Source organism: Terrapene carolina, unplaced genomic scaffold (assembly GCF_002925995.2).
Source record: "Terrapene carolina triunguis isolate 2854851 unplaced genomic scaffold, T_m_triunguis-2.0 Scaffold96, whole genome shotgun sequence".
NCBI lineage: Eukaryota > Metazoa > Chordata > Testudines > Emydidae > Terrapene > Terrapene triunguis.
In genome coordinates, this window is record NW_020664447.1 from 33,372,311 (window position 1) to 33,383,962 (window position 11,652).

The following is an 11,652-nucleotide window of genomic DNA, read 5'->3' on the forward strand; positions in this document are numbered from 1 at the left end:
TAAGATTGTGCAAGTCATCTTTCCCACATCCCTCTTGAACTGTGCTGAGCAGACCCAATGATCTAACCCATTATTTGCAAGATACATTGGTATGCTCACATGAAAGGGTAAAATGTTGTTGTTATCTTCATCACCCTAACAATGGCAAAAAAGTATTTTGATCAATCCTACCGTTATATTAAGATTCTTCACTTAATTATAAGCAAGGGGAACAATCTGAAATACAGCATAGCACATGTGATCTAGCTTGTGTTTCAACTGTATTTGTGCAAGTTTCATATGTGAACTATCTATATTTATTCGTAGAATTATGCTATGTGAGATTTGATGATGAAGAGGAGGAAAGCATGAAGACAACAGAATAAGTCGTGTAAGAGAAACAGAACAACAAAGGCACTGAAGGTGGATTTTGGCAAGATGTTACTTGGTAAAAATAGTTCCTTTTTTCTTGTCTATATGCCCGCCCCTATGTCTGATCAGCTCCCCAAGCTGATCCCCTCTCCATCGCCAAATCCTGTCCAGCTTCTGGAGTGCCTTTGGAAGGTCATACCTTGAAAGCATGTGCATGTTTGTGTGGGTTTTTGCTCTCGAATAACCTGATGCAGCCTGTGATAGGAAATGGAACAGACTTTTCTATCTTCTGCTATTTCCCCATCAGTTGATTATTTGTGTTTTTCTGGAACAGCCCCTCTTAACTTACTAATTTTTTCCTGTTTTGTGTGTAGACAACATTAGAAGCTACTTCTCTTTTAGGAGCTTCAGTGTGCGTGGAGCCTCCAGAAGCCAGATCTCCATTATGGGAGATCTTCAGAGAGTTCTTAGCAAAGGAGAATATGCCCCCTTCACATCCGCTCCCATGTTTGAGAGCAACTTTGTCCAGGTAAACATCATTTAAATGAAATTGTTTGGCACTGATGGTTTGACATACCTTACATAGAGAATTTCCATTTTTATCCCCCAGTGTGGTTGCTGCCCACTCCTTTGTTCATTTCCACTATTCTCATTCTCGTCTCACTCCAACACGTGTATATTCCCCTTCTCATACACACTTATCCTACTCTCCCCTCACATACACTGGGCTAGATACCCAGCTATGCTAGTGCTGCACGCAGCTAATCTGGAGGGGAGAACAAAGGCGGCTTTGTGAGCCCTTTTCTCTCTTCCACACCTTTATCCTGGGAATAACTGGGTGCTGATTCAACCCCTTGTGCAACTTAGAGCAGCCTTAAGGTTGCACCCAATTGCAACACCTCCTAAGTGGTCATTCTAGCAAATCTTGGCCTGTGTCTCCGATATCGCCTCATAAATATCCAACTGTCAGCTCAAGATCAACATGGCAAAAACAGACCTCCTAATCTCCCCCACCCAAAACCTTCCCCACTCCCTCCTTTCTCAATCACTGTGGCAAACACCACCATCCTACCTGTCACTCAGATCCATAACCTGAGTGTCATCTTCGACTCTGCCCTCTTTCTCTAGGTCCTCGCATCCAGGCTGTCTAAATCTTGCCAATTCTTTCTCCATAAGACCTCTAAGATGCAGCCTTTCCTATCCATCAGCACTGCTGAAACTCCTACCCAGGCTCTCATTATCTCGCATCTCAGTAACTGCAACAACCTTTTCTTTGGCCTCGACAAATGCAATCGTGTTCTGCTCATATTCATTCAGAATGCTGTTGCAAAGACTATTTTCCTAGCCCATCATTTTAACCAAGTCACCCATCTCTTTGCATCCCTCCACTTCCTTCCCTTTCCCACATCAAACATAAGCTCTTGTCTTCACAATCTATCCCCACCCTATCTTATTTGCTATCAAGATGTTGACTTCTGCCCCCAATCAGCCCATGATACCAGCCTCTATCACCCTCTGGTTACATTTTCAAACAAACATCTTAGTGTTTTCTCCCATGCTGCCCACGCTCCCCATAAACATCGAAAAAGCTACCTCATTATCCTCCATCAAAACTCTCCTTCAAACTCCCCTTTGTTTTAATGCCTACAAAAAAATTGACAACCGTGAGGCTGTTGGCATGCTGAAACCATTGCCTATCATGCTGACCAATAGTGTGTCGTATATTCCTTGTACTACCCTGCCAGTCCATCTGTCTCTATTTGTTGTCTCTTGTCTTTATACTTAGATTGTAATTCATTGGGGCAGGGACCGTCTTTTTGTTTTGTTTGTACAGCACCTAGAACATTGATGTCTTGGTGCATCACTGGAGCGCTTAGGTACTACAGTAATACAAATCAACAAATAAATAATACACCTCTACCTTGATATAACGCTGTCTTCGGGAGCCAAAAAATCTTATTGCGTTATAGGTGAAACCACGTTATATCGAACTTGCTTTGATCCACGGAGTGTGCAGCCCCACCCCCCTGGAGCACTGCTTTACCACGTTATATCCGAATTCGTGTTATATCGGGTCACGTTATATCGGGGTAGAGGTGTAATTATTAATAATAATAATGGATCACCAGAGCATTGCAGCACCCTTGCCATGCCCCCTTCACCACGGGCCATGAGAAGTGGTAATGCAGAGAAGGCTAATAGCTGAATATATGTCCAGTTAGCTGATTATGCCACCTTTCCAACCCCTTCATTCTGACTCACTTCCTTCTCCTCCCTTTCCCTTTCTTCATACACACGCCCCTCTCATTCTTTTACGTTCCCTTATCTTCTCACCACCTGAGTTGTGAGAGTCCCAGGCAAGTGGTACCACAATAGGTCTGTGTAATGTATTATCAATGTAATGGCTCCATGACATACTGTAATGACTTTGTTTTTGTATGCAGGTTAATAGGAGAGGTGAACCAATTTATGTTCATAACCGCCCCAACTGTGTGACTGTAGGCATCTGTGCATCCAGCCCCAGTCTATCACTGCCCAATGTGATGCTGCTAGCACACAGAGTGCCTACATCTTCCCAGGAAGCTGTGTCAAAGCCCTGGAAGGCCTCAAAGCAGCCATCCTCCATGGAGCAGCTAGTACTCAGCAGGTAAGTTAGCACTAAGAAGGAGTGAAGGTCAGTTCACAGAGCACGCTTTCCACAAAGGCTTTTTGTAAGTCTTGGTCATATTTTGGACAAAGGTTTGTAACCAGGTGTCTCTCCACTAGTGTCCATTTAGTAATGCTGTCCTTTGGATGAAACATTAGCTAAAACATGCATCCTTTGGGCAATCTCCAGTGGCCATTCCAAGCCAAAGGCATTAAAAACACTTACGTAAATCTGTAAATTCATCAAAGAAATTGTCTCTCGTCTTATATGTAGATTGCTCTGTGGTTGTACAGTGCCTAACACAATGGCCTCCTGGTCCATGTCTAGGCTCCTAGGTGCTGCCAGAATACAAATAATAATTAATAATATTAAAAGCAGGACAGCCTGTAAGAAAATTGGTGGACTTGCTGGGTTACCAGGGAGCAATCAAGGGGAACGGGGCATATCAGAGAAGCTAATGTTGTTTGCATGAGTTTTTACAGTAAAGGATGCTGGGGAGACACCCACTCAAAATATACTTTTTTCAGGTAATAAAAATGAAGTGTCAATAGAGGAGGTGTTGGGACAAAATGATAAAGAGCAAGAGGTCACCAGGAATGGATGGAATACATCCAAGAGTTCTGGTAAATTGGAAAGGGTTCAGAGAAGAGCCACAAGAATGATTAAAGGATTAGAAAACATGCCGTATAGTGAAAGACTCTCAGAGCTCAATCTATTTATCTTAACAAACAGAAGATTAAGGGGTGATTTGATTGCTATCTATAAGTATCTACATGGGGAACAAATATTTAATAATGGGTTCTTCAATCAAGCAGAGACAGGTATAACACAATCCAAGGATTGGAAGTTGAACCTAGACAAATTGATACTGGAAATAAGGCATAAATTTTTATCAGTGGTAGTATTTAACCATTGGAACAATTTACCAAGGGTCATGTGGATTCTCCATCACTGGCAATTTTTAAATCAAGACTGGATGTTTTTCTAAAATAAATGCTCTAGGAATTATTTTTGGAGAAGTTCTATGGCCTGTGTTATATAGGAGGTAAGACTAGATGATCACAATGGTAGTTTCTGGCTGTGGACTCTATAAGAATTAAGTGGTTGAGCTGATAAAATATACAATCTCTCATTAAAATCAGTAACCATACCAAAAGACCAGAGGGTAACAAATGTTGTTGCTATTTGTTCAATAAAGGCCCTCTGGCTGGTAATTAAGAGATGCTGTAACTTTAGTACTAGGAAAACTGGTTGAAACAATAATGAAAAATAGAATTATTAAACACATGATCATGCTTCTCTAAACTGTTCAAATTTTTTGAGCATGTCAGCAAAATAGTGAATAAAGGAAAACTGGTTGATAGAATTTATTTGGACTTCAAAAAGCCTCTACCAAATTTTCTCATGAGAAGCTAAATAGTTATGGAGTAGAGGGTGAACTATTATCTTGCTTTTGAAACAGGCTGAAATGCAAAAAACAAAGTAGGAATAAATTAGTCAATTTTCAACACGGCCAAAGGCTAACATTGGGGTGCTCTAAGTTTTCATACTCGGACTAGTGTTGTTTAATATATTTATTGATTATCTGTAAAAGAGTGAACAGTAAAGTGGCAAAATTTGCAGATGACACAAAATAATTTGGGTTAGTTAAAACCAGAGAAGACTGTGAGAAACTCCAGAGGAACCTAATGAAAGGAGCTAAATGGGCAATCTGAAGACAGATTAAATTCATTGTTGGAAGGAATAATTTGAACTACTCTCACAAATTGCTAGATTATATATTAATTGTAACCACTTAGAAAAATGATCTGGACATCATTGTGAGCAGCGCAATAAAACCTCTGTTCAATGTGAAGTAGCAATCAAGAAGTCAAACAAAATGTTAGGACATATAAAGGATGGGATAGGATATAATAGCGAATACACAGACTACTGATTGATCATAGGAACATAGGAATTGTCATATCTGGAAATTAAAGGTTTAAGGGCACTTTTCAGAAAGAATAGGGGTTAATTGTAGTGTCCTAGTCAATATACTGTGCCCTTTCTAAAAAATCAGGCTTTAATGTCACAGATGCTGTGAGCTATTGCAGAGCACCTCTCCCACAAAGGGCATAGTGGCATCTGAAAAGAGTGTCTCAGGGTACACTCACCATGCTTTTCCCAACAGACTTCTCCCCTGCAGTCGGGATGTGCCCCCAGAGAAGACAGATACAATGTCTTCTTTGAGAAGAGTCTGCATGCATTTCCCTTCAGACTACTCCCCCTGCAGCCCATTTCCTGAATCACGCAATGGATATAGTGCCTCCTGTAAGCAGAGACTCTAGCTGGTCTCACACCTGAGTTTTCTTGTAGGTTCTTCCCCTTGAAGTTTGTGGAGATCACCGTTCACAATGCTGAGAAGCGTCGCCTCAAGCTGAAGCTGGCAAGTGGCCGCTCCTTCTACCTGGAGCTCTGTGCCCCACCAGACAAGCAGTGCCTCCTCTTCCGTCAGTGGCTGCAGCTCATTTCTCTCTTGAAACGTCCCCAAGACCACTACAACAATACTCAAGTCAATGTAGTGTATGAGAATTTTAATGGGCAGCAAGTTGAGAGAATGCAAGGCACAAGGAACCAGTCAGACGTGAGTCTTTGGCAGTGGTTCGTAAAAAACTTCACATGCTTGTTCCACCATTCCTTATTATTGCACAAGCTTTGACTTGTGCAATAGACAAGAATTCAAAGGAGTTACAATTCTGTTTATAAGGAGTTTATATAAAAATAACTGGCCTGTCATAAGCTCCCTACAGAATCTGAGGGTGGTGGCAGCCAGATGGCAGCCAGTAGTGCAGCCAGGCTTGGTTATTTGGATGTCAAGAAGTGGGGTACCTGACACCATTGTCCTGGCTTTCATTTTTCTGATATTTTGGTGAATGGGTTGCTGTGGCCTTTAGTGGCGCTTCCCTTCTGAATTTCTCCTCTGATGTGGGGGCAAAGGGCAGAGCAGAAGAGGCATAACATAGCTGAGTTCTTCACATGGCCTGTGGTAGCTGATGGGTGAGGTGCATTAGACAGTTGGCATGTTGGGAGGGGGCTGGGTGTTCCAGCTCTTGGTTGAAGTATTAGTGGAGAGCTAGAAAGGTCAGAGGTATCCACTTGCTACAACTGAGAGACAGAGAGGGAGCAGGAGTGGGGAAGGACGGAGGGCTAAAGACAATATATTCATACTCTGGGCTTTCATCAGCAAAATTGGTGGAAACACTGCCCTTGGTCCACACTTAGCAAGGAGACCAGGATAGCTGCTGATCCTGAACATACTTCTTAAAGGTGTTACCCAAAGCTCCATGCAAGTAACAGAGACTTTCGGCATAGGCACCTCCACATCTCTCTTTTTTGCCCCACCCATGCAAGCCCCTGCTTCAGCCTGGCAGATGGAGGGCCATGAGAAGATGAGAGACACATGCACACAAGTGACTGGCTTTTGTCCAGCCTGTTCTTAAAAACCTCCCTTGGAAGCCTATGCCAAAGTTTAACTACAATTAGAAAGTTTTCCTAATATCTACCTAAATCTCCCTTGCTACAGATTAAGCCCATTACTTCTTGTCCTACCTTCAGAGGATATGGAGAAAAAGTTATCACAATCCTCTTTATAATAGCCTTGAACATATTTGAAGACTGTTATCAGGTCTCCCCTCTTAGTCTCCTTTTCTCAGGACTAAACATGCCCAGTTTGTTTAATCTTTCCTCAGAGGTCAGGGTTTTCTCCTTTCACTCAGTCTAGTATCCTTAAGGAAATGCAGTAAGGCTTTTTTTTTTGCACTAATCTATTTCCCTGACATTCTCACGAGTCCCTTTAGGATAAAATCTTTAATTCCAAGCCAACTCGATTTTTCATAAAGAAACTTTCTTTCCATAGACTATTGCCCGCAATGACACAGAACATGATCAACAGTTTCTTTAGTTTTGCACACATTACACAGCCCATCTTTATGTCTTTTTAATAAGTTTAACTTTTCATTTAAGGCATAATGACCTGTTAACACTCTAAAAATGGCTACTTCACTTTTTCTGTCATGTCAATGGAATGTAGTATTATCTTTGATTTTTGATCATACACCATAGAACTTCATCCTTTTGTTTCCTTGGGCTATAGTTCTTGCCCTTCCTTTGCAGGCTCCTTCGTGACCACACTTCTAAACTCTTGTGTACTTAAGGGTATCTTACTATCCACCTCCTAATTTTTTAGAGTATGTTTTAATGCTTTGTCAGCCAACTCATTTCCAGGTATTCTGATATGCACTGGAATCCATGCTACTGTTACACAGATATCTATTTGAGTTATTTTTAGAGATAGGAATGTTATTTCACTTCTTATGTCATTTCTGCTTTCCAAAGTCCCTGTTCTGATTGTCATTATGTCTGACAAGGAATCATATAAAATTACAGCTTCAGCTGGTCAGAAATCTCTTATCCAGGTTAGTGCCAACATTATCCCCACTAGTTCAGCCATCAGAAATTACAGAACCTTTTTGGTTTCTGGATTCTAATACTAGGAGCACAAAAGGCTGTTCCTTCTCTACCTGTGCTGTCATCTTTAGATCTATCTCTATAGACTTTGCAAAGCTGGCCCCATTTTTCATTCATTCATTCATAAATGTCATTGGTCATAATGTGTGTTTTTTGTCCTTCATTTGTTGTTTTCATACAATTCCAAATCCACATATGGAGGAGTAAGTGATCAGCTATAAGCTGATTTTCCCGGAGTAAAAATGTTTCGTTCTCTCAATTTCTCTTTTTTACATATCTCCTTTACCCATTTTTGACCCCAATACTATGAGGAAGTCTGTGGCAATCCATATCATTTTGTCTACTAAACTCTCAGCAATCCCCATAAATCTGTTGTGTACTACCATTTTCATGATTCCCTCTTATCTTTGCCCAAAAAGTTAGCTCTAATAGTTTTATCTCTACTTTTATAAGTGCTTCTCCAGTCAGACCCCTTTTGCTACAAACTTCCTCTCCTTATGCTAACCAGCCTGCTCCTGCTGCCCATCTGGGCTTCATGATCCATTAAGCTTGGCTCTCCCTCCAGGTGCAGCCAGATAACTTAACTGGCCTCTCAGACCCACATTAACCCATTTGGGACCTATGTGGGGTACACACATTATCAGTGTCTTACCCTTTTTGATTTTATCTACACATGCCTGTGCTATTCTTTTGTACTCCTTAGCAATTTGTCCATGTTCCCTCTTTTTATAGAAATCCTTTTGGATTTCTAGGTCATTAAAGAGCTCCTGGTGGAGCCATATTGGCCTCTTACTATTCTTCCTATACTTTCTTTGCATTGGGATAGTTTGCAATTGCAGTTGTGACTTTTATACCATCTCCTTGAGAAGTAACCAGACACCTTAAACCTTAGCCATCAGACAAATACCTGGTATCTGCTCCCAGATCAGAGCAAAGACAGAGGAAAACCCAGGGTAATGATTGTTGGATATAGATGGGATGAAGAAAGGAAAAAGAAAACTTGCAATGTAGGTCATTAAACAATGCTCAAAGGTTAATTTTGGTCAGTATTGGCTTCCATGATCCCATGGAGAATGAACTCCTCACTCATGCCCAGAAGAGGTTTCAGGGGTGTCGAATGTACGACCCATAGGCCGGATCTGGTCTGTGGATTTCCCATGAATCTTCAGGCTTGTCTTCATGACCCCAAAATCAGTCCACACTTTGGGGGTGTGATTTATACAGTGTTCCAGGGTGCTGCGCTCTAATTCACCATGTAAACTCTGCTAGTGTGCATTAATGCAGTCCTCTTTCAAACAGGACTACATTAATGTGCATAAGGAACATTTAGGGCACACCAGTAGGGTCACACAGGGGAGTTAGAGCAACTGGTGCTTTCTACAAATCACATCCCCATAGTCCAGACTCTGGCGCAGCAATCCAGCAAAACCTCGTGCACAAGTGTAGAACCACTTGGTTGCATTTAAGAGGGGCTGGAGAGGTATGAGTCTGATGGTTGCCGGTACTTGCCCGGGGGAGGGAAAATGGCACTCAGGAGCACTTACTCACCAGCTGGAGAGTAGATATGCCAATCTGACAAGTCAAAGAAAAGGAAACTTCCAGGTGAAGCTAAAAGCAATTATCAACATGAGTTATCTTTATCTATTTCTATTTTAATAACTTTTTCAGAGTGTGACCCTACCAAGTGGCAAGGTATTGGACCAGGCCTGCCATATTGGTCAATAGTCAGTGGCAAAGGGACAGGGTGGGGAAGTATCAGAGGGGTAGCCTCGTTAGTCTGTATCCACAAAAACAATGAGGAGTCCGGTGGCACCTTAAAGACTAACAGATTTATTTGGGTATAAGCTTTCGTGGGTAAAAAACCCACTTCTTCAGATGCATGGAGTGAAAATTACAGATGCAGGCGTAAATATACTGACACATGAAGAGAAGGGAGTTACCTTACAAGTGGAGAACCAGTGTTGACAGGGCCAATTCAATCAGGGTGGATGTGGTCCACTCCCAATAATTGATGAGGAAGTGTCAATACCAAGAGAGGGAAAATTGTTTTTGTAGTTAGTGAGCCAGCCACTCCCAGTCCCTATTCAAGCCCAAATTAATGCTGTTAAATTTGCAAACGAATTGTAGCTCTGCAGTTTCTCTTTGAAGTCTGTTTTTGAAGTTTTTGTTGTTGAAGTACGGCTACTTTTAAATCTGTTATAGAATATCCAGAGAGGTTGAAGTGTTCTCCTACTGGCTTTTGTATGTTACCGTTCCTGATGTCTGATTTATGTCCATTTATTCTTTTACATAGAAACTGTTCAGTTTGGCCAATGTACATGGCAGAGGGGCATTGCTAGCACATGATGGCATATATCACATTAGTAGATGTGCAGGTGAATGAGCCCCTGATGGTGTGGCTGATGTGGTTGTGTCCTCTGATGGTGTCGCTAGAGTAGATATGGGGACAGAGTAGGCAACAGGGATTGGTTCCTGGGTTAGTGTTTCTGTGGTGTGGTGTGTAGTTGCTGGTGAGTATTTGCTTCAGGTTGGGGGGCTATCTGTAAACAAGGACTGGCCTGCCTCCCACGGTCTGTGAGAGTAAGGGATCATTTTCCAGGATAGGTTGTAGATGGTTGATGATGTGCTGGAGAGGTTTTAGCTGGGGGCTAAATGATGTACCTGATGGCCGGGGGGGGGAAGCTTTCACTGCCATGGTCCCTGCTGTATTGGTCCCATGGGTAAGTATTCCCATTTCTCAGGACTGGCAGTCTGACACTCCTAACCAACACAAAATTCAATATAAATAAAGAATTGATAAATATGATATTATTTTCTGATCTCCCCTCAAAGCCCCAGTGGTGCTGATCAGCTCCACCCTGAGCCTTTACTTTGTGCCCATTCCTATTGTCTTATTTGTTGGGTGTCTTCCTTATTCCCTACAGAGAGACACCCAGCTAGAGACTCTGAATTCTATTGATATCCCAGAATCAGAGAAGGAGGAAGTTGCTAAGCGAGCATCCTCCAAGCGAGTCACCATCTCTGGCATAGTGGGTCCTATTGAAGAGTGTGGCAGCAGCAAGAGAGGGCTGGCAGTTGCCTCACGCAGCTCCATAATAAAAGAGACCAAAAGAGATCCCAGCATGCAGTCAGAGAAACAACAAAGAAAAGATCACCTGAAGGTAAAGAAGAGCAAGAGCACAGAGAGGAAGAAATCCAGGTATGTGTGGTTGGGGATATATTGATGCTAAGACAGAGGGTGTCCACAGCTGAACTTTAGAGAATGAGAAGTGGCATGTTCCTGTCATTAGGGAGGTTATTCTTTCAGCAACACTTTAGAATTACTGTGATATTTCTGCTGCTGTATTAGGTTGAGCTGCTTAGGAACATAGAGAGGGATTTTCAAAAGCACCTAGGCTTGGGCTCCTCAGTCATGCAGGCATTTTTGGAAATCCCATCCATAAATCCATAATTAGGACCTAAATGAAACTGACCTGATTGTCCAAGATGTTGAGCACCCACTGCTTACCCTGACTGCAGAAAAAGCTGCAAATGCTCAGCATATCAGAAAACCAGGCCACTTCGATTTAGGTGCTTAACTTTAGAGACCCATGTTTGAAATTTTTGACCATACTATTTGCCATACTAGATCAAGCCAGGGGTCCAGTTGGTCCAGTATCTTGTGTCCTGAACTCCATACTGGCCTATGGAGTTCAGTATCCTGCCTCCTTCTGTGCTGGAGCAGACTACTGGTCTAACTAATTTCCTGCCTCTAGCAGTGCGCACTGGCTTATGGTTCAGAGCAAGACAAAACCCCACGCACCCATACTGCACCTAATTGTGGCATATTGCAAGAAGACATTGGAGAAATTCCATCCTCTTCCCATCCCCTGCCTTTACCCTGCAGGTGGCTTTACATCCAGAAGTGTGAAATCTGATTACCTTTATCTTTACCTAAGTGTTGACAGCAGTAGTGTAGCTAGGGGGGTGCAGGGGAAGCAGCCGCTTCCCCTCAGCACATTTTCCAAAAGCGGCGCCTTAGTTAGGGATTACCATGGCGCCAGCGGGCGGGGCCCATACTCCGCTCTGAAGCTTGGCCTGCCGGGCTGGCGCTGGGCTCCTGCAGGCAAGGGGGGGCGGCACGGCCGGAGGAGCCATGGGGGGGGGGC

At 42.7% G+C, this 11,652-nt stretch overlaps 1 protein-coding gene across 1 annotated transcript in view; it reads left to right on the forward strand.

Moving 5' to 3' along the window:
• Nucleotides 1-782: 782 nt before the first annotated feature.
• Nucleotides 783-11,652, forward strand: part of FAM71D (family with sequence similarity 71 member D) — a 19,776-nt gene continuing 8,906 nt past the window's right edge. The window contains exons 1-4 of the mRNA XM_024198601.1: nt 783-880; nt 2,796-2,998; nt 5,354-5,621; nt 10,429-10,703. Coding sequence (XP_024054369.1) covers nt 797-880; nt 2,796-2,998; nt 5,354-5,621; nt 10,429-10,703 — 830 coding nt within the window. The 5' untranslated portion in view covers nt 783-796. The remainder of the gene's footprint in view (nt 881-2,795; nt 2,999-5,353; nt 5,622-10,428; nt 10,704-11,652) is intronic.